This window comes from Mustela lutreola, chromosome 4, assembly GCF_030435805.1.
Source record: "Mustela lutreola isolate mMusLut2 chromosome 4, mMusLut2.pri, whole genome shotgun sequence".
NCBI classification, from domain to species: domain Eukaryota; kingdom Metazoa; phylum Chordata; class Mammalia; order Carnivora; family Mustelidae; genus Mustela; species Mustela lutreola.
This window is the reverse complement of record NC_081293.1, coordinates 156,073,325-156,100,832: the sequence shown is the minus strand read 5'-3', so window position 1 is coordinate 156,100,832 and position 27,508 is coordinate 156,073,325. Positions and strand designations below refer to the sequence as shown.

The window sequence follows — 27,508 nt, the reverse complement described above, 5'->3', positions numbered from 1 at the left end:
TATAGTATTGAGACTGATAAGCTTGTCAAACAGGCTTTAAGAAATCAAAATGAATTAAGTCTCTATTATTTTTCCTTATGTTTCAAGGTAATGTGTTCTTGTTTGAGAATTTTTAGGAGGCTTAGGCTAGCATTAAAGTCTCAAAGCTTTAAAATACTGTTTTTAAAGCATTTTTTTCTGCCTAAGAACTTTTCTCACAGCTGACCTATACTTTTCATCATGACTATAAAACTCAACAATCACAAGTGTTTCTGAATGAGGTCTCATGCACTACTCCCTCCAAATGTATGGTCTCCATAGAGACATGCTAGTATATTCACCTTAATATTTCCAACAAGATCCATTTTAACAGGAGCAAACACCGTAGGGCCAAGTTTGTCTAGAAGAAAAGATTGAAAACATCTTTGAAAAAGCAATTTCCTTAAGTGGCAAATATATACATATATATATTTTAAAAGATTTATTTATTTGTCAGAGAGAGAGCAAGCAAGCACAAGCAGGCAGAGCGGTAGGCAGAGGCAGAGGGAGAAGCAGGCTCCCTGCTGAGAAAGGAGTCTGATGCGGGACTCGATCCCAGGACCCTGGGATCATGACCTGAGCCGAGGGCAGCCGCTTAACCAACTGCGCTACCCAGGCGTCCCTAAGGGCAAATATTTTTATAAAAACAAAAAATTTAGCATGCTTTTCTTCCCAAAACTTTTATCTTTTTATTTTTAAATCATTTTCCAAACACAAGCTTCAAGGACTTCTAAGATATGGTCATCACAAAATACTAGATTTCAAAGACTCAGTATCAAAAAAAGAATGCAAACTATTTCATTAATGGTTCCTTTATACTGATTAATATTGAAATGATATTCTGTATATATTAGATTATATAAAATGTATTATTGAAATTAGTTTTAAAAATAGTTTTATCTGCTTTGTTTTACTAGTTGATGGGCCTGCTAGAAAATTTAAATTCACATATGTTCAAAAATTTAAATTCATATATGTTCAAATATTTCTGTGGGACAAGAAAAACTAAAAATATAGCAAAGTGGTATAGCTAAAAAGCCAGAAGAGAAAAAATAATGGAATTCTAAACAATACTTGATTGATTGGGGAAAAAAGGCAGGGGGAAGGTAGGAACAAATATAGGTAGCTAAAAACCTAAAACAGGAAATAAAATAGAATAAAAAATAATTGATTAAATGGCTAGAATTTAAGAAAAATAAAAAAGGAACAAAGAACAGATAGGACAAATAGAAAATAAATAGCAAGATGGTAGAAACAAATAGCAAGATAACAGATGTAAATTCATTCAAACAATGTAATTCACTATATACAAAAGTACAGGAAGAGGGGGGTGGGGTTATGGACCTTGGGGAGGGTATGTGCTATGGTGAGTGCGGTGAAGTGTAATCCTGGCGATTCACAGACCTGTATCCCTGGGGCTAGTAATACCTTATATGTTTATAAAAATTTTTTTTTTAAAAAGTACAGGGGAAAAAACCCCACAATCTCAATAATGCTGAAAATGTATTTCATGAAATTAACTCACTCATGATTATAAAAAACTACTCAGACACAAAAGTCAGCTCTATCTGTATGCTATCAACAAACAATTGGAAAAATAAATATTCTTTATATAGCATCAAGAGTCCTAAGATTTTAAAATGTATCCCTAACAAAAATTGTGCATGACCTCTGGTACGGGAAACAAAGGCAGAAGAAAAATTATTAAATATCCTTACTACCTAGAGCCCACTGAAAGTCCTTACAACAGGCTGAATGACAGTCCTCTAGGGACTCATTAGCCTCAGCCTCCAAAAGGCAATCCTAGCCAGAATCTGCCCCCACCTCATCCCACCATCCCACCCCGCCCCAACAGGATCCTGTAAGTCTATTTTAACAAATAAAATTTCCTTTGGAAACTTCCTTTATCTCTAAGTCCCCAAGATCCATGTTAGCAGTCATTCCCCAAGCATATCTCACCAGTATACATCTATCTGAAGGGTCTCATGGCTAAGGGATTATTAGATGGCAAAAATTGACATTTTCCCAAGAACAGCTAGCCCCCTCAAGGTTCCGGAAACCTTGCTGCCAAAATTCCTTTGAGATTTATGCTATCCCTAACCCCCTCCCAACTTGAAAGTATATAATGGGCCACTTTTCATGACCCCACTGCAGCTCTTTCTGCCCACAGGTTCTGTCCCTGTGCTTTAACAAAACCACCAAAGACATCTCAAGAATTCATTCTTAGGCATGGGCTTCAAAGCCTAACATCTTTCCTATATCAATCTCTACACTAAGAACTATACAAAACACTGAAAATAAAGAAGACATAGGTAAATAGATACAGCATGCTTTAGGAATAGAAGACTCAAAATCGTTCAAGATGTAAACTTCCTCCTAATTGGTTTACCGATTCAATATAATCTTAATCAAAATCCCAGTATTTTTAAAGTAGAAATTAGAAAGCTAAAAGTTATATGGACATGCAAAGGACCAACAACTGCCAAAATCTTGAAAAAGAACAACAAAATTGTAAGACTTACATTATCTGATTTCAAGCTTTTTTATAATGGCACAGTAAGACAATGTAAGTATTACCATAAAAAAATAAGCAGACCACTGGGACAGGAAACAGTCCAGAAACAGACCCACACCTAAAAGATCCACTGATTTTCAACAAAGTGGCCAAAATAATATAAAAGGGAATTTTTTTTTTTTTTAAAGAAATGTTCTCTGATCAACCAGACAGCATAAGGGAAAAAAAAATCTCAAACCTTACCTCACATTAATTCCAAGATGTATAAATGTAAACATAAAATCAAGACTAAAGGGAATAGAAAACACATGAGAATATCTTCATGACCTTGGGTGTAAACTCAGATTTCTTAGGGCACCAAAAGTACTAACTATGAAAGAAAGAAAATAGATACATGAATTTCATGAAAATGAAAAGCTGCTCTTCAACGACATCAAGAAAAGAAAGTCATAGCTTAGGGAAAATATTCATAATGCATATGTGTAGACATATGGAATGCTTTTGAGAATATATAGTGAATGCTTACAACTCAATACAAAGAACACTAACCAACTTGAAAAAATGGGTTAAAGATTTGAAAAGACTTCACAATGAGGGAGACAGCAATGGCCGATAATTACATTAAGAAGTGTTCAACATCATTAGTCATTGAGAAAGTGTAGAGACCAAGAGCACCCCAAGGTGGGCCACTTGAACATGAAGATTATTTTGAGTTAACAGCAATCAAATCCCAGCAGATTCAGGAAAAATTCTTTACCTTCCCTTTGACTGCTTAAATTTACATTGGAAAGGAAAGCCTGTCCCAGGAAGAATGCAATTAACAGATTTCTCTTTACTTAAGAAACTTATGTGCATAACTGGGCAGCCTTCGTTTTCCAATGTCCTCTTATCTTCCTAATGGTTTTCCTCCCCTTTGTACCTCCACTCTCAGGCCCCTAACCCTTTCCTTTGGGCAGGAAGTCATATAAGCCTCATGTTCCCTGTCTTTGTAATTTCATGTTTGTGTGGATTCTCCATATGTATGGAATTAAATTTGATTTTCTCCTGTTATTCTGTCTCATGTCAAAGTGATTCTTGGTCCAGCCAGAGGACCCTGAGACAGAGTAAATTTCTTCCTCCCCAAGACAAGTTAAAACCGCAATGATACCACTAAACACTCAGAGGAATAGCCAGACCAAAAACCTCAATACCACCAAGTGTTAGTGAAGATGAGAAGCAACCAGAATATTCATACATTGCTGTTGGAACTGTATGACTGTGTAACCACTTTTTATAAAGTTAAACAGATGAACCCAATGAATTGGCAATTCTACTCCTAGGTATTTACTCAAGATATGAAAAAATATGCCGGCAGACACAAAAATAATCAGAGCAATTTCACTGGTAAAAGCCCCAAATAAGAAACTACCCAAATGTCCAGCCATCAATAGAAGAATGAATAAACAAATTACACATTCATTTAATAGAATACTATTCTGCAATAAAAAGGAATGAACTACAGATACATGTAACAATAAGGATGAAAACATTACACTGAGAGAAAAACACAGATGAAAAAGAGTAGATAATATGGTTATGATTCTCTTATATGGACTTTAGAAAATGCAAAACTAATCTATGGTGACAGAAATCAGTAAAATAGTTGCCTTGGGCTGGGTGATAGTCACGGGTTGACTGGCACAGGGAACATTCTGGTGTGATGAAAACATTTTATATCTTGATAGGGAAATGGATTACATGGGCGTATATGTGTTTATCAAACATTACTGAATCATAATACTTAAGTTCTACGTAAGTTATATCTCAATTTCAAAAAAAGATGTAAAATTTCAAAAAAATGAATTAAAAAAAGATGCATAGCTAAGTAGGTCATAAAACAAATTTGAACACATTAGTGATGCCTGGTTCTACTGACTCTATATTTCAACTTAAATTTATACATATAATTTTTAAATCTTTGAAAAAATGTTTTAACTGTATCATTATACTAATGGATTTGAAGGTCTGTGCTGCAACTACTTTTTTTTTAAAGTATAATTTCTCAAAAACAAAATTCCCTTTTTTCCTTATACTACTCTGTGGCCAATACTTAATCATTAGTAGGAATAAAAAGCAAATATGCAATAATGCTCAAAGCCAAACAGTTTTAACTACATATGGCTAGTGATATGGAGAGGTAGCCAAGAAGGGTCATTTCACTCTATATATAGTTCAGAATATTTCTGCTACAAAATAACAGCAGTGGGACAGATTCTACAGACTAATGAATTTAAGACAAATGCAGTACTCTTACCTAATACTGGAACCACAGCATAACATGACTCCAAGAATGCTTCTGTGGGAATGCCACTGTCTTCCAGAAGTTCGATGTCACTAAAGCTAAACAATTTGGTGATACAAAAGGAGAAAGATCGAAAATATAACATTAATACTCTCTGCAGTTCAGAGGTAGTCATGAAAATAGTTGCCCATCTAAAGAGCAAGTCGTTTGGCCTGATTTCAGTGATTGTTCTTCTAGTATATTATGGTCCAATAAAATCATTTTCCAGAGATAATCTACCAAAGCAAGCTAAAATGTGTTCAGGATATAGTCTCACAATCCAATTCCTCACTGCTTCAGAAAGGTAAAGCAGATACTAACCTCTGTTCTGTTAAAGACTATGCCATCACCTGAAAGGAACACCACCCTGATTTTCTAGAAGGGAAGCTGGTATCCAATTGTCACTGATTTTAGAAAGTATCGAATACCTGGTATTCATGGTACTAAAAAAAGTTGGGATGATTTCTTGGCCTTCTTCCCAGTGGGATTCCGGAGAGCTACTGGAGGAGCTGGAAGCAGGCTGTGCTAAGCGGCTATCATGATTCGCCAGGCTGTCCTCTCCTTCTTCCTTCATGATCTCACCTTGGACTGCGCATAGAAAATACCCATTACGAAACTACTACTTATATATTACAAAATTAATATATATTCCTTGTTGAATATTTCTAAAACACAGAAAAGCTTACAGAAATAAAAATCGGTGAAATGCTACATACACACACAAACAAAATTGGGTTTAAATATATGTAGGTTTGTGTCCTGTTTTCACTCAACAGTTTATCAGGAATATTCTCATTATCATTCAATACTTTTAAAATGTGATTTTAATGACCATATATATTGCATCAAGCTCATGTGGAGGGCACTTAGGTGGTTTCTAAAATTTTAGTGTTATACAGTCGATCCTCATTATCAGCATATTCTGTATTTGTGAATTTGCCTTCTCATAATATTTTATTTGTAATCCTAAAAATCAATGCTTGTGGCACGTTTACAGTCATTTCTAGACATGTGTAGATGGTGAACATTTGAGTCGCCTGACATACATGCTTCCAGCTAAGGTCAAACAAGGTAACAATCTGTCTTCTTGCTTGGTTCTTATACTATACACAACTGTGTTTATGTAGGGTGATGCTTTGTGCATTTTGTTATTGATTTTGCTGTTTACAGGTGCCTTCAAGTGTAGTGCTGTCTAATGTTTCTTTTTTTTTTTTTTTAAAGATTTTATTTATTTGACAGAGAGAGACACGGAGAGAGGGAACATAAGCAGGAGGAGTGGGAGAGGAAGAAGCAGGCTTCCTGCTGAGCAGGGAACCCAATGTGGGGCTCAACCCCAGAACCCTGGGATCATGACCTGAGCCAAAGGCAGATGCTTAATGACTGAGCCACACAGGTACCCCATGTCTACTCTTTCTAAATGTAAGAAGGCTGTGATGTGCCTTATGGAGAAAACACATGTGTCAGGTATTTTTCATTCAGGCACAAGTTATCAATGCTAATGAATCAACAGTACATATCAAATAAGGTATACATATTAAATAAGGTATCTTTAAACAGAAACACACATAAAACAAGTCTATATACTGATAAGTCGACCAAATTGTGAACAACAATTTGTAGGAACCAAACTCTGTTTTTCCCCTAGAAGCAATGGTTCAGTATTTGCTAATTCAGTGTCTGTAGTAACTTTATAGAACACAATCACGAATAATGAGAATCAATTGTAATGTCATAAAGAATATCCCTGTCCACAGATATTTGTCCTTAACTTGACTAGTCCCTGGAGACAAATTCCTAGAAGTAAGATTATTGGTCAAATAACAGTACTGTTTCCACAGAAATTCTCCTATCTTTATTATTTATTCAAGGGATAAGACTCCTTGCCTCAGATTAACAGCTATGAAATGCATCTTCTTTTCCCACAACTCATATGGAAAAAACAGGGTCTTTTATTTCAGGGGAGATGAGCAAGAAACTTGTTTAAAATTTTATTTTCAAAATATATATTAAACACTTAAACATAAATAAAAGCTTACTATGGTTGTCTTGGACTGATCTGAAGCTGGTTTTAGTGGTTAGAGTCAATGGAATTAGCAAATTTGAAAGGCTGGCATTTTCAACCACAAGCTATTATCTGAAATGTGGGACTCTGGCTTGATGGACAGAGAAGGCTGGGTGAAAACCTGATGGGTGGCTGGTGAATTCTGCCATCCTCTGGCCTCACTAGAAACCAGCAGAGCAACCTAAACTGACACACCTTTATACTCTGTTAAGTCTGACATCATAGTTTACATTCAAAGGATCTTGAACTTAGAGTAGAAGGCCAGTGAAGCACTCATATTTTCTACAAAGTCAGCACAGACAGCTGTTGCTCACTGCAGCCCACAGACATCACAGATAAGAACAGTGAGTGGGAAAAACCCTCCTCATTCTGCCTTTTCGACACTGGGTTGGATGGGATGGCACAACGTGGTCAAGTGAGCCGTGTTATCAAGCTAATGTCTGCCTTCGGATCTACTAGTATATTCTCTTGAGGCCAATCCCTGTCAAGTGTCACATCATGGATAAACAATCAAACTCCCAAGATCAATGGTTTGAGTTTAATCGCTTGCTTCAGACCTCACTTCTGTTTTTACCTGTTATATTATCATCTGTATTTTCTTCACTTGATATGCTGCAATCTATCTCTGCAGGTTTTAAATATAAGGAGCTTTTATTTTTCATTAGGATTTCTTCATCAGCATTTATTTCCATATGTAAAGATCCATTTTCACAACTGTTCAACTCCATTTGCCTGAAAATTTTTTATAAGGAGAAAAACCAAAAAGTCCAATTATTTCATCTTCCATAGACTGCCTATGTAGAGCTTACTCGGAGAAAGGCTGGAGGGGTTCACAAGCATCAACTCCTTCTAAGAGTGATTAAAAACCAGTATTGTTGCATCAGTCAAACCTCTCAGGCTTCTGCCTCCCAGATGTGTATCTGGCCCATCTCCCAACTGAGATTCTGCAATCAAAGAGCCATTCCTGGCTTCTCATGGACCCTCAGGTGACTCTGACTTCCTGCTCCCCACCAGCAACAGGAAAAAGTCATTGACAGCTCTTTAGTTTTCAATCAGCTTTCTATATGGATACATTTAACATTTTTCTCACTTTCCTCAGCTTCTCCCTGGGAAGTTTTTCTCTCTCTTTAGCTTTCATACTCACTAGCCACTCCTACGTGTTTGCCTACCAGTTAAATGTCTAGAAGCTACATGCTTTGGTTAGGGGAGAATACGCCCCACCAAGTATGTCTGACAGAAAAAGCCCAGGAGGACACAGGATACCTCCTGAGGATCTGTTGCTCTTCAGGGTTAACAGAAAAGGCTCTTTTAACATGCAAGTGGAACAGCTAATTCTGTTGAAGGAATAATCACATCTTCTAAGTGATTAGATCCAACCAAATTAGAACAAAAATATTTTCGCCTAATAAAAACAAAGGGAAAGGATCCAAGCTCTATGGTGACTCCAGGAAAAGCATTTTTTCCCTAAAGAAATTCCATATTTCAACTTACCAATTTAAAATGTAGGTGTTTACTAAGGAACTATCATGAGAAAAACGTCTACAATTTTTTCTAGTAGAAATTCTTCTAGTAGAAATTTTTCTAGTAGAACAAAGTAAAAATGTTAACCAAACTAGAACAATCCTTATACTAAAGCAAACAATAACATACAAAGAGAGTTGAAACGTTAAATAGTAATTTGAAAGGACAAATATATGGAGTATGTCAAAATATAGGAATGGTTATATAAAATACTAACTGAATATAGACCCCGAATAATAGGAACACAACTATGTAAATGTGTATTTTTTTCTAAAACTGAAGGGGCAATTAGAGGAAGAACTAGTTTAGATTTCGATATTAAGTTGTTGTTCTTTTTTAAACTGTAAGGCAACCTAACATTTTTATTTTTAAATAAAACAAAATAGTACTGTCTTTTCTGGATAAAAGCACATTGAAGTCGATGTCCGGCTCCTCCCAACCCGCAGCACACTAGAGCGATTAAAAGTTACTAAGGTGCTGGGCAGGCCCAACCTTACCGGGGTGGTGGGGGCGGATGCAAACATCTTCCCAGGTAGTCTATGCTGAGTGAAAGGTCTGCACTGCTTCAAGATCACCCTCAAGAGGGAAATCAGATACTGTTTCCTTCTGGTATTATCTCAAATGATGATCAAAATATTTTTTTTAAACAAACAATAAAAAATTATTTGTTTTTAGAAAGAAGAGAAACCAAAAGAGTTACTGTACCTTTCCAATGAGTTATGAATCGGTATAATAGGATGTTTCATCTTTAAAAGAAGCGAAAAAAAAAAAAAAAAAAAAGAAAGCTTCGTGTTAAACTTCAACAGAGCATATTTAAAGTTTCATCATATATCAAAGTGGTAAATATGACCATAATATAACTGCCCGACTCAACAGGAACAATTTCTCCCAAAAGAAGGGAGTCATTAATCTCAATCAGTACTTCGTATTTTTTCCAATAAGTGTACCCACATTTCTAAGGAAAAGGAAGATGGCTCTTCTGAAGGATCTAATTGCTATAGCCAAACCCCTGCTGGTTGGCTTTCTCATAATTTTAGTTATATTCTTTAAAGATGATGATGCATTGTCTCAAACACTAAAAGTATAAACAGTATGGAGGTTCCTACCCTTAAGGTAATTTCAATAAGAATAACCCTAAAATAGGGGTATGCATAGAGGTGTTCCTAGGGAGGGGAAATTAAATACTGAAGGATGGGGAAGGGCTAACGAGGGGAAGATAAATGAGAACAGCATGCTTGGCACTGGGAAATGGTGTGAAGATGTCAGGGGAGCCGTATGCAGTTAGTATGTTAAGCCAGGTAATGACAGAGTAAGAGGCTGGGGCTCTGGAATTTTTGACATTAACCTTTGGCAATGAAGGAGGCACTGAGAGGTTTAGGTAAAGTGGTCCAGTTTACACTTCATGAACAGAAATACCACTGGCTGCAGGGTTAGGCTAAAAGTAGCTAGTTAGAAGGTCACCACAAATCTTGGCAAGATTCACAGGACAAGGAGGATGAAAAGAGACTAGCTACATCGAAGACAGGTTTAGGTGATAAAACTGCTACAAATTAATGGATACGGAGGACTGAGGGCAGAAATTTTTAAGTGGACCTCAAGGGAAGGTCACTAAAAAATGTCTTTCTCAATCACCAAAGGGTGATGATTAACATGGTTCATTACATCACTTTTTAACTTCTAAGCTTTTCATTATGTCCTGTGCTGCCAAGCTGAGCTGGCTTTACCTTGTTGGACTTGAGCACGGCCAGCTGTGGTGAACCTGGGGGAGTGCGATAGAGGAGCTCAGAGGTGAAGGCCGCGTTTGCTATCTGCATGCATTCTTCCAAAGTCTTCAGAAAAGTATTGCAGGTGGATTTCAGCAGAGTTCCCACATCGATTCCTTCCTATGGAACAAGAGAGAAAGACTCCTTTACCTTACCAAAAAAGAAAGAGCCTGATGTCCGTAGAGGTTTTTATCCACCGTGTAGTAATAATGTACCCAGCTATTTTGCTGGACAAATATGTACATCATTTACAAAAGGAAAATACTGAGTCCACTTTATCTACTAACATGAAATAGGGAATCACATGGACCAAAGATCAGTGGAATCAATGGAAAAATGTCTCCCATTGCCTGAGTAAAAATTAGGTTCTAGAATAGAAGAATTAGAAACCATAAGTCATTCATCATTTACTTTCAGAATGGGTTTTTGGCTTTTGGTACAGATGACTTAAAGAGCTTTTAGCAACTGGAATATCTAATCACCTTTTTGAATATCTAATCACCTTTTCTCCCATTATTTTACTTGTTCAGGGTGTTTTTCCTCTAAATATTGATATTAATAAGTTGTTCAGGAAACTGAGGTCACACCCTGACTACAGAGTACAGTAAACACATCTTAATGGTATAAATGAAACAAGACTGGGCCCAAGATGGAGTTGTTCATGCTAAGCCTCACATCAGCAAACAGTATGGAGGTTCCTCAAAAAGTTGAAAATAGAACTACCCTATGACCCAGCAATTGCACTATTGAGTATTTACTCTAAAGATACAATTGTACTGACCTGAAGGGGCACGTGCACCTGAATGTTTGTAGCAACAATGTCCACAATAGCCAAACTATGGAAAGAACCTAGATGTCCATCAACAGATGAATGGATAAAGAAGACATAATATGAATGTATGTATGCATGTGTGTATCTATCTATCTAGATAGATAGATAAATATAGATACAACATACATATATACATACAACGGAATACTATACAGCCATCAAAAAATGAAATATTGCCATCTGCAATGACATGGATGGAACTAGAGGGTCTTTATGCTAAGTGAAGTAAGTCGATCAGAGAGAGACAATTATCCTATGCTCTCACTGATATGAGGAATTTGAGAAACGAGACAGAGGATCATAGGGGAAAGGAGGGAAAAAATGAGACAAGATGAAACCAGAGAGGAAGATGAACCATAAGAGATTCTTAATCTCAGGAAACAAACTGAGGGTTGCTGGGGTGTTGGGGTGGTTGGGTTATGGACACTGGGGAGGGTATGTGCTATGGTGAGTGCTGTGAATTGTGTGAGACTGATGATTCACAGACCTGTACCCCTGAAGCAAATAATACATAATATGTTAATTTTAAAAATTTGCTGTGTTCCCATTTTCCCTTCCCCATTAGGCCAGGGCTCTACTGTGATATGACTGACATGGGGGGCTAATTTTTGGAGTGGAGGAAGCTGGTGGGGGAGCTCTCCTGCCTACTGCAGGATGTGAAGCAACATCCTAGCCTCCCTACACTAGATGCCAATAGCACTCCTTCAGTCATGTTGACCAAAATATGTCTCCAAATGCTGCAAATTTGTCCTAAGGGGCAAAACTGCTCTGAACTGTAAGCATCCCAAGAGCAGGACTGAAAGGTTTTTTTGGTATCCCTCTCCTCCTGCCTCCCACCACACTGTCTTGTACACAACAGGCAGTTGTTAGAATGACTAAGAAAGCCCAAATGGAAGTGAATGAAAGTGAGTTAAATCATCCTTACAAGAAAATCTGAAAGCATATAACCATCAGCAACATAATACTCTTCTACTAAAACCATTAACTAGAATCTATCAATTCTTCATTTTGTAAGCATTGTTGTTCAGATTATAACTACTCTGAGAGTAGAGAGAGACCTCCGTGGGTAGTACGAACCATTCAACACACAGCCTAACACCAGATAGATCTTTGAATACATTAGGATGAGTAAATGACAATTTATAAATAAACATTAAAAATTGTAATCCTTACTGACAATGGGCAGAAAAAAAAGCTGTGTCTCCATCTTTGAAAGCTCTAGTCTATACTAAAGTACAGTTACTATGGTCACCAAGAAAACCCTTTTACAGGAGTGCCTGGCTGGCTTAGTCCACAGAGCATGCAATTCTTTTTTTTTTTTTTTTAATATTTTATTTATTTATTTGACAGACAGAGATCACAAGTAGGCAGAGAGGCAGGCAGAGAGAGAGGAGGAAGCAGGCTCCCTGCTGAGCAGAGAGCCCAATGTGGGGCTCGATCTCAGGACCCTGGGATCATAACCTGAGCTGAAGGCAGAGGCTTAACCCACTGAGCCACCCAGGCGCCCCAGCATGCAATTCTTGATCTCTGGGTGGTGAGTTCAAGCTCCATGTTGGGTATAGAACTTATTTTCAAAATAAATAAATAAATAAAATAAAATCTTGTTACAGTCTCATCAAAGATGACAGGTACACATTACTGACAGACATGATGTTGGTATGTTGGTATGTTAGTAGCCACACCTATAGAAGTAGCTGTGCTAGACAGGTAAAGCTGTATTAATAAAGTGATGCAAAGTGGGGAAAAACATATTTTAGTACATCAGCTAGGCTAGTGGCACCAATGTTAAAGGTTCCAAATGTTACCAACTAATTAATCCTGACTTCATTCCATGAAGGAAAAGTATATGCTTCCATATGCTGAAATGCACACATTTCTTCTCTTTGTTGAATTTTATTACTTTTTTCCTCTGAAAAATAGTAAGTTCTAAAATAGTCAAGGGCTGTGTGAGAGTAATCAATACCTGTAAGCAACATCTGATGCTACTTTTCCTGTCACTAAGACGAGTAGTATTTTACCTCAGAATTGGATACACCAGTTGTGGTCGCTTCTTTTGTTTTATCCACTTGCTGAACAAGGAGGTCACAGTACAGTCTCAGTTCCGACATTTTGGTTTTCAAGTTTTCAGTGTTTTCAGCAAACTCTAAATAATAAAATGATGATAATATAATTATCAGGATGAATGAGTAATTGACTAGTGAGCATACCATAGAGTAGAAGTTATAACCTTATGTAAAGTCAGATGTTTATGGTATGGGTTACAGGTAAAATAAATATGAAGATAATGGGGGCAAGAAAAACAGAAAAAGGAGATGTCTGGTCTTTTGTAATCTATATTATTTCTTGGGCTAACACACTGAATGATCACTAGTATAGGAAGAAGGATATAGCATACTTTTCAAACCCTCGTGTCAGAACTGGTAGCAGAGTCAAGGGTTCATCTGCTGCACAGTTTTCACTATCTGTAAAATGGGGTCATAGCTATCTACCTGTTAACAGTACCCAAAACTGGGAAACTGCTCTGTAACGTGCAATTATCACTAATAAGATGGCTTGCTGATTCACAGAACTGGTCCAGCACGCCACCCATCAACTTGCGCTGCCAGCGCACCTGCTGCTCTCTCATTAGCACAGCGCTCCAGCTACTCTGGCGCTGAGGGCTCAGAGAGTCATTATCACTTCTGTTTTTCTCCCCATGAAAAAGCTACACGTTACAACCTGATCTGAGTCAAAGCTGACAGTGTCTAGAATATGCTTCCAATTTAGCATTAGAAAACAACCAAGGAAGAGGCCATTTTCCTGTGTCTACTTGAAGAGTTAAGCACACCTACCACACCTGTCATGAGAAAGAGGCCCCTGTCCCCTGCCAATCTCTTCGGGGACAGGGGCTGGGAAGGTGACGCTAGGGCTCAGGCAGTAAGCCCTGGCACTTACCCCCCCCCCCCTCAACTTGTCCCCACAGAAAGTTGTGCCAGGGTTCTCCGGAGACCTAATGATGTTGAGTTAATGAGCGTTAAGCAGTAGCAACCTAACAATTAAGTATCCATCCCACCTCAGGGAAGAAAGTGCCCTGCTCCGAGGCTTGTTTACCAAAGATCAACTTTGTGCCAGACTGGGTACTAAACAGGTTCATATCATTACTAAACCTCATGGCAGCCCTTCTAACCCTGGTTATTACCTCTTTTTAAAATATAAGGAAGCTGAGGATTAGAGAGATTAAGTAACCTACGCCAAGAACAAAAAGCCAGAAACTTACAAAGCCATGATTTGAATCCAGTTGTGTCTGGCTCCAAAGCCTGTGCTCTCTCTAGTATGATATGCTAAGAGAGAAGAGTCAGATACAAGCTGTGGTTTAAATTCCAGAGGTACATGGCATTTGCAAGATACAAAAAGCTGGCTACATGGTCAGAAGCAAGATAACAAATATGAGAACCCAGAGATGCCAGAGGAGATTCCCAAGGTTTCCAGACCAGAGCACAATCGATACTTACCTTTTTCCTTCTGGGTCCTACTGTCAGTCAAGCAAGCCTTGGCTGACCCCAAGGCTACTAGCCACCGCTGTCTCTCAGCCACACTTCTGGCCTTCAGGTAGAAATACTGCTCCCCAGGGATTATCAGGTCCATGCGTGTATTATCTACGGAATGAACTGGGAGCAAGGCAGAGGGAGGTCAGAAACCTAGAAGAGCCCTATCTGGGTAGCCTCCACCCCACCCAAATTCTTGAGCTCAACTGGTACAAGTCAATTCTAGTTAGCACTTACCACCTCCCCTAGTTTATTTATCTCTTCTTTGATGCCTCTGCTGCTGAAGACGAAAAGCCCTGGCTGGCTCCAACATATCACTAAGACTAAAAAAGAAGCACTCAACTCTCCTTATCAGAATAGAGACAGAATCTCTCTTTGGCTTTTGTGTATAAAGTAATAGCACTCTGAGGCCAAAAAGGTTTGCATGCCAGCAAGTAAGGGTGCGCCTCTGTATCTTCTTGGATTTACTGGAAAGCAATCAAGAACACAATTATTTTTCCTTTTCTACTGTCCTTCACAAGTTGGAACAAAAGTGTGAGACCTTTGGGAGAAGAAATAAGCAAACCACACTCTCACCTCCCATCTGGCTGCAAAATACCCTTCTCATTTGTTTCTCTTCTAATCTGTTTCAGAGCCACATCTTCTTAGCATGGCTCAAGACGTCTGCAAACCAAGAAGTAAAGGCTATTTGCAGGTCTGTATCTGTTTGCTTGTTTTAAGTATGTAGCGGTGGTGAGAGGGTGTGTGCGCATGCGTCCTGATCTAAACACAGAAGCATTTGATGCTGCAGTAAAAAAACTAACTAAACTATGCACATAGTTGCTGGTTTTAGGTGAGCAAGTGATTAAAAAATGAGCACGAGATATGTGGTAAAGTACATTGCTCTCATTTATTTTGACTACTTCTTCAACAACCTCCTTGTAAAAACTGGCTGCAGTTTTAGGTCTTATTTGCAAGTCTTTCTTTGGGACATAGCACTATGTATCTTTGTACCATAAGAACGTCAGAGAGAGAGACACGCAGAGGCCAGTGCTTTTTTATTTTATGGGAGAAAGAAAAAGAATACCTGCAAATGTCTTGGTTTCTCACCTTGAATTTCACAGACCGCCATTTGGATGCTTCCTTTGCAACCTTTCCAGGCATCTTCAGGAGAATCATAGTAGGATAATATCCCCCCACAGAGAAGGAACCACCGAGGCTGCCAACCTGCAAATAGAAGCAAGAGCCTGGTCTCAGTTACTGCCTACCTGGGAGCTGCCTCCCAGGACACAACAATGGGACCTGACAAAGGGAGGCTGGGTCCCAGCTCCTCCAAGGAGCTTAAATTCCAGAGGAAAGTCTAAGGGAAAGAAGTAGCTTAGTAAATTACCTGTATGCATGATCCCATTTTTTAATTAAAAACAAACACCCACAGGGGCATATATTTTTAGTCACTTAATATAATAGTAGAAGTCTGCAAGGATCAGGAACATAGTGATGATTCTCTAGTTAACAGGATTATTGGTGATTTTTATTTCCTTTACCTTTAATATGGTACTAATAATCACCAGTTTTTAATTTTTTTAAGATAAAAGATTATTGTTTCCTGAACATTGTTATCACACTCTTGCTCTCTTCTCCTCTGGTTAAGAAAAATTAACCCCCCCCCCCAAAAAAAAAGAAAAAAGAAAACTTCGAAATGAGGCAAAACATCGCACTGCTCTGAAAGAGGACTTCAACCACCTCCATTTTGACCCTAGTCTCCGCTTCCTGATAAGTTCTTCTCACCACTTATGTCTTAACAGAGGCAAAGCATTCCCTGATAGGAACTGAAACTACCCCCTCAAGCATTAAAACCACTGTCCTGACTTCAGCAAGACCGTGCACAATTAACCCTAAGACAGTGATCGACCTGACCTTTACTGCCCAGCGTACATACCCACTGACATTTGTCCCACATTTTCCTTATCTAAACCCAGGAGTGAATTGTGTAAGACTGATGAATCACAGACCTGTGCCCATGAAGCAAATAATATATTATATGTTAATAAAAATAAATAAATTTAAAAAATAAATAAAATTAAAAAAACAAAAGAATAACTCAAGAGTACTTTCAGCACTCTGGAGACTGTCCTAGAGACGTCAGTCTGCTGACTTGTTAGTGTTGGTCTCACTGAAATACATTATTTTCTTGTTTCACCACCACTCAGTCTGTCTTTGGAATCTGTCAGCAGCGAATGGCTGAAGCTGGTCTGTGTGGGCTCCCCACTGAGTCCAGGGCTCTTGCACTATGCCCCGGCTACAGCCCTTTCAATGTCACAGAGTTACAGAGTGCTAATAAGCCTGTGTGTAGGGGCATCTGAGCCCTAGGAGAAGATAACTTTGACTTAATACTTAATATTGATCCACTGAAATGAAATAATCTTAAAACAATTCAATTTACTTTGGAGAATTTCAGGGGACAAACCATATTCGGTTGAAATATACATCTTATCTAGTGCTGTTAGCCAATCTATATTCTAGACACACCAAACTTATTTTCTGTATTCTTGCTTCTGGGCTACTGCCTGAGCTCAATCTTCTTTTCTAAAATGTCATCTCTGACTATTTCTGCATAAGCCTTGTCACAGTCCTCAGTCAGATATATATTTTTCTTTCTCAGAAATGCTATAGCCCTTTAGGGATACATTTTTCTGATGAGACTCTTCTGCGGCTGAGGCAGACAGAGAGGAGGCCTGTAGGAGCTTTGAGCACAACCCTAAGGGCTGCTTAGGTATAGATATCTGATGCCTGATTCACACAAATCAAGAAGCTTAAGACCCAAGAAGAGCTGTCCTTCAGTCCCGGTCAGAAGGCAGGGAAAGACCAAAGTCCCAGCGTAGTCAGGCAGGAGGAGTTTCCTCTTTCTTTTTTTTTTTTAAAGATTTTATTTATTTATTTGACAGACAGAGATCACAAGTAGGCAGAGAGGCAGGCAGAGAGAGAGAAGCAGGCTCCCTGCTGAGCAGAGAGCCCGACTCGGGGCTCGATCCCAGGACTCTGGGATCGTGACCTGAGCCGAAGGCAGAGGCTTTAACCCACTGAGCCACCCAGGTGCCCCGAGTTTCCTCTTTCTTAGCCTTTGTATTCTGTATAGGTCTCTGACTGATTGGATGAGACTCACTCATATCAGGAAAGGCAATCTACCAATTCAAATGCCAATCCCATCCAGAAATACCCTCATAAACACACTCAGAAAGATGTCTGGCCAAATGTCTAGGCACCCCAGGGTGCAGGAAAACTGACACAGAAAATTAATCATACACCATCAATTTTAAGACATGCCATTATTTTATGTAATGCAAGAAAAAAATACCTGCCCATTAAGTAATGACATGGTGCTGATTCTAAGATGCTTCCCAACTTCAGTTGTTAAAATGTGAAAAAATATCTACAAATTGAAAAAATGTGGCCCTAAACTAGGTTTATCTTCCAGTAATCTGAAAAAAGTTAAACAGCCCCCCCCCCCCATACACACATGAGAAGCACAGCTGCAGTTAAGTCTTGAAAGTAGCTGGTAAACTGTAATAGCAACTGAAACACCACCTTCCCTGTAATAGGTTCTACATTTACCTAGAAGTTATAATTATACCAGGGGAAGTTCTACATATCATTATTTTATCCTATAGTTTGTAACTATAAAAACCATGACCAGGAATAACTTTTCTTTAAAGCATAAAGTTACTGGATTTTTCAGAAAGTACATTAAAAGACCACAGAGGTCTCATTCTCATTATATGAAATTTACAGGCAGGGAAATGGAGAGTCTGGAGTGGGACTGGGACACGCAGATACAGCTCACTAATAACTATATGAGAAAAGAGGCAAGAATGAAGAGGCCATCAATCCATTTCCTGTTTTAAATTAATTTGCGGTTACCTTGACTGATGTCATAGTTAATTTTATGTGTCAACTTGGTGGGCTGAGGGGTGCCCAGGCAGCTGATAAAATGCTGTTTCTGGTTCTGTCTGTGAGGGTATCAGTGGCAGAGATTAGCATCTGCATCAGTAGACTGTGTAAAGACTGCCCTCACCATTGCAGGCGGGCACCATCCAAGCCACCGAGGGCCTGAGTAGAACAAAAGGCAGAAAAATGGAGAATTTGTTCTCTCTTTGTGCTGAGACATCCATCTTCTCCTGCCTTAGGACACCGATGCTCCTGGTTCTCTGGATTATAGACCCAGATCAGGATTTATACCATCCACCACTCCAATTCTCAGGCCCTTGAACTCACACTGAACTTGCATCACCAGCTTTCCTAATTCTCCAGCCTGCCTAGAGCAGATCATGGGACTTCTCATACATGACTGCCAGAGCTCCTCGGATCAAACCCTTCATGTATGATATATGCACACATACATATACATGTATGCATGTAATACCTATGCAATTCTGTACCTATTGGATCTGTTTTTCTAGAAAACCCTCACTAACATACTTGGAAATGATAAAATATTCAAGGTAACAAAAAAGCAGATGAAAACTGTGGGTGTAACAGGTCCCTGCTCTCTTAGATTACCATTAGATTAATCTTCCTGTCCAACCCCCACTGCTTTTTTAAGCCATTCTCTATTGGAGATGGAATGTGGTATCAGCCAAACTCCTCACTTGGAAGGATTAGACAAGAAACTTCAATGAGCAGAGAAAAGTTTTAGCTTATATAAGCTACCCCTGCCAAGGATGGGGTAGGGGAATAAAAGTACTTAAATGCCAATTTCACACACTTCACATTATCCTGGATTATTTCACTACAGAAGGCATAGTGGATATTTATTTTTGGCAACCGGCACATTTCTGTTACTGAAAATCTCCTTCTCCATACTCTATCCACGTAGTTGGGTGGGGCTGACCAGCTCCAGAGGGGACATGTGATTCAGGCTTAAATGGCACTTCACATCCCCTGTCCTCAATGATACACTCTGCAACAGACAAGTGAACCCAAGATAAACTTGGGACTATTGCTGGGTCTGGACAAAGGCAGAAAGAAATGGAGACTCTTTTTCCTTTGGTCTTGAAGATGTTTGCCTGGAGCAGCCACCAGTCATTCTGCCATCACCAGAGATCTAAACATGATTCACATATGAAGGGAATCGGTGTAGGAGGATTTGAGGGAAGCAGGAAAAGGATGCAAATCTGGACTGACATTCACAATAAGGCCATGTTATAACCATAGATAAGATATCCACTGAACTTTTCAGTTAAGTGAGATTTTTTTTTTAAGTGAGCCAATAAATATCTTTTTTTCCCCTTCAAGTCTGAGTTGGTTTTTTCCCTAAATAAAAGATTATTAAATATCACATGAATCAACTTCACTAAATGTAGAAAAAGCAAAAGCACTTGACAAAATCTAACACCCTTTCATAACAAAAACTGAAGCAACTAGGAACAGAAGAGAACTTCATCCTGATAAAGCCACCCCCCCCTGGCAAAAAACCCCAAAAAGGCAAAACCCCAAACCCCAAAACCCCAAACTAGAGCCAGTCATACTTAATGACAAAAGACTGGATGCTTTTCCAGAGACAACATATGGATGCTTCCTCTCGCCACTTCTATTCGACATTATTGGAGGTTCTAGCCAGGGCAATTAGGGTTCAAAATGAAATAAAAGCAATTCAGACTGGAAAGGAAGAAGCAAATCCACCTTTATTTGCAGACACTCTTGTATATTTCAAAACAAAACAAAGCATAAACCTAAGGAGTCCAATAAAAAAGACTATTAAAATAAGTTTAGCAAAGTTGCAAGATAGAAGACCACTATACAGGTTATCAATTGTATTTGTATACAGTTGCAATGAACTGAAAATGAAAGTAGACAGTTCCTTTTATAATAACATCAAAGAGAAAAAGATACCTAGGAATAAACTCAACAAAAGAAGTATAAAACTTATACTCTAAAAAATTTAAAACATTATTCAAAGAAATTGAAAATCTGAATATCATTATTCCCAAACTGTTACCAGCTTGTTCTTTTCTCACATAGTGCAATGTCTGTCTATACTTAATTGACAGAAACTGTTTGCAAAATTCACTTTTTTCAGCTCAACTAATTGTTCAACAATATATATATTTTCAACGAGCATAATTTTCTTGATAAAAATGTACATATATTTTGATCTAAAATAGCAGAGCTCATGTTAATTTATACTATATTTTCTTCCTTTTTTATTTCACAACTACATTTTTAAATCCGAATTTCTAGAGATGTTCTTATTCCTTTAAAGATCCGAACCAAAAAGTGATTATTTGTGAGTCATACTCATGTCTAAAAAATACTGTAGCTTTCTTTTTTTTACTCAGTACCCTTGTGACAAGTAACTCATCCAAACATTTCACTAAAGGAAAAAAAAAAAAAAAAGGGTACTCCATTAAAAAGGCACTTTACTTCCTTTTTCCCCCAACCAAGGTTTTATTTTTAAGTAATCTCCATCCCCAGCACAGGGCTTGAACGCACAACCTTAAGATCAAGAGTCACATGCTCTGACTGAGCCAGCCAGGCACCCTGACACTTAAATTCTTAAAAATATTTTAAAATTTACATGTAGTGAAATTTCTTCTTTGGTTAACAGTTCTGAGTTTCAATAAATGCATAATTTTTGAACAACCACCAAAATAAAGATACAGAAAGGGTGCCTGGGTGGCTCAGTTGGTTAAGCAACTGTCTTTGGCTCAGGTTATGATCCCGGAGTCCCAGAATCCAGTCCTGCATTGGGCTCCCAGCTTCACAGGGAGCCAGCTTCTCCCTTTGACCTTCTCCCATCTCATGCTCTCTCTCACTATCTCTCTCTCTCTCTTTCAAGTAAATAAATAAAATCTTAAAAAGAAATTAAAAATTAAAAAAAATAAAGATACAGTTAAATTCCATTATCCTCCCCTTAAAATTCCCTTATGCTGCTCCTCTGAGGTCAAGCCCTCTTCCCACATTTTATCCCTGGCCAACCACTGTTGTGTCCTCATTTTAAGTTGAAACTATTTCACAATTTTCTTGGGAGACTTCCTCTTTGACCTACAGGTTACTCAGAAGTATACTGTTTAATTTCCTAACATTTGGGGATTTCCCACATCTTTCTGTCACTGATTTTTAGTTTATTTCTGTTAAAGAAAGGGCATTCTTTTCAATCGGGCACAGTTTCTACTGTAGCCCAGAACATGACTGATCTTAGTGAATGTCCCACATGCATTTGAACAACAACAACAAAAATGCAGCAGGGGTGCCTGGGTGGCACAGTGGGTGGAGTGTCTGCCTTCAGCTGGTGTCATGGTCCCAAGGTCCTGGGATCCAGCCCCAGGTTTGGCTCCCGGCTCAGAGGGTTGGCTGCTTCTCCCTCTGCCCCTCCCCCTGCTCATGCTCACTTTCTCTATCAAATATATAAATAAATCTTTTTACAAAGGGAAAAAAGTACAGTATTCAGCTGCTGTTTGAAGGATTACTCTACAAACGTCAGTTAGGTCAAATTGGTGGAGAGCGTTCAGATCTTCTGTATCTTTGGATGATTTACTGTCTACTTGTTCTATGGATTACTAAGAGAAGAATGTTGAAGTTTCCAAAGATAATTGTGGATTTACTTTTCCTTTCAGTTATACCAATTTTTTTTTTTTCTGTGCTTAAGACTGGATAATTTCTTGACTTATCCTCAGGCTCACTGTTTCTTTTCTGTGCCATCTATATTCTACTGAGCCCATCTACTGATTGATTTTTAAAAATTATATTATACTTTTTAGTTCTAAAATGTCCATTTAGTCCTTTTCAGTATTTTATAATTCTCTGCTAAGAACCTATACCTTTCCATTTGTTTCAAGAGTATTCACCTTTACCATGGTGGTGGTTTTGCTTCCCTACCCGGTCTGCTTGCTATTATTTACTTTTCAGAGTTCTCAGATAGTTGCGCGAGTATGTTGCTTTGTTTTAAGTTGTACTCAGTGGGAAAGAGGCTACAGTGAGCTTACTCCATCTTAGCCCAATAATAACACTCTTAAACAGGACTAGTAGGAAACCCACTAAGTGAAATGTCAACCTCATGCTAAGGTACTACACTCTGCCTATAAACCCACCATAGTTTCTTCAGAACTTCTACCAATTAGGTGTTATGGGAAACCAAAAGTTTACAGTATTATCGCCTAACAGGAAAAAATTAAATAAAAAAAAATAACGTTGCAAACTTCTCAAAATACATAATGAAATGCTGCTTATAGAAAAGCAGGAAAACAAAAGAAGGGGCTATTTAAATCTCTTAACGAAAATTAAGCTAAGGGGCGCCTGGGTGGCTCAGTCAGTTAAGCACCTGTTTTCGACTCAGGTCATGATCCCAGGGTCCTGGGACCCAGCCCCATATCTGGCTCCCTGCTCAGTGGGGAGTCGACATCCTCTTCCTCTGCCTCTGCTCTCTCTCTTGTTCACTACTCTCAAATACATAAAATTTTTAAAAAAGAAAAAAAAGGAAATTAAGCTAAGTATAAAGAAAAAAAATTAATGAAAGGTGCTTTTTCATCAACCATAAGAGGTAAACACTAGTGACCATAATCAAACAGGAACAGAAAAGAAGCAAAAAGACTGAATGCATCTTTCAGCTTTAATTTCCTTTTCTACAGAATTACAGAATGAGTCTAACAATCTCTTTCAGCTTTCAAAACCCATAAACCTCTATCTTAAGTCAAAGTAATAGGAAAGTCAATTCTTTTACAGAATCTACTTCAAGAGAATTAGCTAATGTCAAGAAAATAAAGGGAGACGAAATGTCTTTATAGGAGTAACAATCTTTCTGAAATGGTGAGTCAAGACTTAATTTATTCACCATAAATTATGGTTGCTGTATTCATAACCCATACATATTATATGATGGTTACAATACAGTATATTAGGGATGTTCTATAGATATGTTAAAGGTGAGAAAACCTATTATCATTTTTACATTGAAGGAAAGCAGCTACTAACCCCTGACCTCTACAGTTTTGGTGTTTTCCATGTCCAATGGTGGGTGCTCAGACATATTCCACCTCATCAGAACCCTCCCCCCAAACTTGGCTTCCCTCTGGGAGCTTCAGACTGGACAGTGGATAACAAAGCTGTGGGCTCCTCTGCCAGGTCAGTCATAAGACTTTGTTGCAGCTGGGAAGAAGGGAAGAGACATCCCTAATAGTAAAGAAAATAACCAAGCATTAACTAAATTATAGGTTCCTCAATTTACCATTAATTAATTCACAAAGCATTTTTTGAGCACTTATAATTTGCCAAGCTTAGAGATTTAGAGAAAAGAAGATCTCAGACTTCAAAGAGTAATAGTCTACTGGGGAGTCAGGCATGCAGATGGTAAGGAGCCTGTAATTACAGTATATCATACAAATGATATTCTCTTCTGTTGAGCCTGCTGTAAGTTACCTCTGCTGTGTGCTTTGGGCTATGGAACCGTGTATTTGTTATATTTACTTGTTCTAGGCAATGCTTCTGATACATGTCCTACCATCACCTTAATCAAGAAAATAGGAAACTGGTTCAAGTTCAGACTCATAACATCTAGATGTGTCATCTTGAGCATATTACTTAATTCCTCTGGGCATTATTTTCCCATTTATAAATGAAAGAGGTGGACTAAACAGAATAGCTAAGGTTTAACATGTCATCTTTCTTCTGACTATAATGTCACTTTTAACAAACCCAGCATCCTCTTACTATCCTAGCTCCACATCTGAGGGCCACTTCTGCCCCATCCTTCCAGTTCAGTCTCTAAGTCTTTCCCAGCTGCCCTCATTTTCACTCTTGGCTTCAACATTATACCATGCCCATGCTGAGGCATATGGCATAAAATCATGGGAAGGACATGAAGTCAGGCAGACCTGGCTCAAGATTTATTTGCTGTGCAAATTCTTTTTTTTTTTTTTTTTTTTTTTTAAGATTTACTTATTTGAGGGAGAGAGAGAGAGAGAGAAACCTGAGCAGACTTCTTGCTGAGTGCAGAGCTGGACACTGCTCAATCTCATGACCCTTAGATCAGATCTGAGCCGAAATCAAGAGCTGAACACCCAACCAACTATGCCACTCAGGTGCCCTATACTGTGTGATTCTAAGTTAATTATTTATCGTAAAAGCCTTGGTTTATTAATCTGTGAAATGGAGGATACTGCCTCCCTTTTCCTCTTCCATCATCATCTTGTCCTGTATTTCAGCTTTCCCTCCTTCCTTATTATGTTTTAGCCAGCTAAATCTTCCTTATGTACTGTTTTTACCTGTTCTTCCCTCCTATTGAGAAACTCCAAGTAACTCCCTACCAATTAAAAACTATCAGGGTTGATTTGGCTTAACCCAACAACACCCCAGTATTTCCTCCTGCTCTCAGGACAGAACTCTCCTTTTTAGTACTGCTGGTTTCCTTACTGAGAGTCACTTCTGTTCCCTCGCCTTTCCCTGCTGCCCAGGTCAATTCCACCCACCTGTTGGTCCCACCTCTTCCATGAAGTCTTCCCTGACCACTTCTGAAAAAGGATTCCTACATTTTCCTTTCTATTCCCATCCCCTTCCGCCTTCCCTCCCTCCCCCATGCCTTTCTTTCTTCCTCCCTCCCTTCTTTTTAGGATTCCTACATTTTTCTTAACAAAGGTATGCCTATTTCCTTGGACCAGTTTTATACCTTACTCATATTCTTTCTTCCCTGTATCATTTCTGGCTGCTTACATGGGTCTCAGAAGATGGAGGGCTGGTCTCCATCCAAGCTGCATATAATGGCCAGAAGAGGCAGAAAAGCAAAAGGACATGTGTGATGTCAACTTGGACAACCAAAGACTTTAACATTCCAGCCTGTCAAGGTTGCCCCAAATTTGCCTTTAAAATTCCAGTATAGACACAGGCTGATAGTTAACAGCTAACTACACCTAGGGATCAGTGATATGCAATGTGGTTCTTCTAGGCCTGTCAAGCCACAGCCTTGAAACAACTATGTAAAGGTTTAAGGGTCAAAATCATGAATTTAGAAGGGCATTTTTCATAGTTAAGAGGGATATCCACTAGACTATGATCTCCTTGAGAACAGATCATGTCTTATTCAAAACAGTATCCCTAACATACACACAGGGTCTAGTAAGAAGCTGATACTTACTGTTTCATTCATTCTTAGTGAATGAATGATTGGCTGACTGGGGGCTAGTAGACTGTGTTAAAAAGTAGATTGTTGAAACCATTCCTCAGGTATTTAAAAACCAAGACAGAGCTATCCTTGCCTTGGATTACACAAGAACAATTCTACCTAAAGGGCATGGAATAGATTCTCAAGCAAATGATATTTTGTTTCCTCTCTGGCTAACACTTGAAGTCAGCCATTTTTCCATCTCTCCTGGTACTGTTATACCCTCCACAAACTTGAAAACAGATCTAAGGAGAGAAACGCCCAAGCACCATGGAATTTTTCTTGGACTTACCCTCCCCATTGTCTCATTCATCTGTCTTATGTACAACAGAGCTCCATTGCATGTTTTGTCTGTCTCAAATCTATTCCTAATGGAATTCAACTATCTTTTGCTCAATTCTGAATAAGATGGAAGTAATGGTAACAGGAAATGGCAGAGATTAAACGCTGAGAGTATAGTCTGAGAAAAATGGTCCCCAAACCTCTTCAGTCTACAGACATAAGATTCCACAGTCATATACTCCTAACATCCCCAGCTACATCACACATGAGAATCAAGGGAAAGACTGGTACTGCTTTTGATGGAGTGCCAATGAGGCAATGGTCTGACATGTCTTATGTTCCTTACCAGATTATTAATTTTTGCTAGAAGCAAAAGTACAGTAATACACAAAATTACTTGATCTGTAATCAGCATTCATTCAAAAGAATGACAGTCATAGGACTACAGAGTCAATTCCATCAATTTCAAGATTCTGAGGGTTCATTTGAATATCTTCCTTTATAAATTATACCACTCCCAACTCCCAAAAGAAGGATTTAAAGAATTCAGGATACAAATATTCTCAGAAGCCATGAGGAGCCAGAGTTTGCACACAGATAAAATTAACAACTGAATTTTTCTGGCATCATTAATCAAACAGTTGTCAAATTAACCTAACAGCAAGCAAACTATGTACCAGGCAGGTTCATATAATGTTACCCATCTCATCTTCATAATAGACCTAGTATGGCTATTATTCTTGCTGTCATCTTAAAACTGAGGCTCAGGGAGATTAAGTAACTTACTCAAGGTGTCAGCACTAGTAAGTAGCCAAGCGGAACTTTGAATTCAGGCCTTTCCAACTTCAAACCTTTGCATTTAAAACATTCAAATATACTGGCCCATGATCCCATCACTGAAATTATGAAAAAAGAGTTGAACACTGGATATGACAGAGAATGTGAAGGATAAAGGGGACCCTTGACTCTCATACCATACACAAAATGGACCACAGACCTAAATGTAGGAGCTCAAACTATAAAAACTTAGGAAAAAAACAGGAGTAAATCTTCATGACTTTGGGTTAAGTTAGGCAATCGTTTCTTAAGATACGACAGTAAAAGCACAAGCAATAAAAGCAAAAAACTGATAAACTGGGCATCAAAATTAAAAACTTTTGTGCTGTAAATGATACCATTAAGAAAGTGAGGGGCGCCTGGGTGGCTCAGTGGGTTAAGCCGCTGCCTTCGGCTCAGGTCATGATCTCAGGGTCCTGGGATTGAGTCCCGCATCGGGCTCTCTGCTCAGCAGGGAGCCTGTTTCCCTCTCTCTCTCTCTCTGCCTGCCTCTCCATCTACTTGTGATTTCTCTCTGTCAAATAAATAAATAAAATCTTAAAAAAAAAAAAAAAAAAAAAAAAAAAAAAAAAGAAAGTGAGAGGTAGGGGCGCCTGGGTGGCTCAGTGGGTTAAAGCCTCTGCTTTCGGCTCAGGTCATGATCCCGGGGTCCTGGGATAGAGCCCCACATTGGGCTCTCTGCTCAGCAGGGAGCCTGCTTCCTCCT

The 27,508-nt window shown here is 38.6% G+C and overlaps 1 protein-coding gene across 2 annotated transcripts in view; it reads right to left on the bottom strand.

Annotated features, from left to right (window-relative positions):
* PLEKHA8 (pleckstrin homology domain containing A8) overlaps positions 1 to 27,508 on the bottom strand; it is a 58,498-nt gene that overhangs the window by 25,064 nt on the left and 5,926 nt on the right. For both annotated transcript variants that reach the window (XM_059171469.1, XM_059171468.1), the window contains exons 2-10: positions 15,645 to 15,761; positions 14,523 to 14,678; positions 13,050 to 13,174; positions 10,161 to 10,319; positions 9,142 to 9,182; positions 7,490 to 7,647; positions 5,282 to 5,441; positions 4,827 to 4,912; positions 321 to 379 (exon numbers count right to left, since the gene is read on the bottom strand). In XM_059171469.1, the coding sequence (XP_059027452.1) occupies positions 321 to 379; positions 4,827 to 4,912; positions 5,282 to 5,441; positions 7,490 to 7,647; positions 9,142 to 9,182; positions 10,161 to 10,319; positions 13,050 to 13,174; positions 14,523 to 14,678; positions 15,645 to 15,761 (1,061 nt within the window). The remainder of the gene's footprint in view (positions 1 to 320; positions 380 to 4,826; positions 4,913 to 5,281; positions 5,442 to 7,489; positions 7,648 to 9,141; positions 9,183 to 10,160; positions 10,320 to 13,049; positions 13,175 to 14,522; positions 14,679 to 15,644; positions 15,762 to 27,508) is intronic.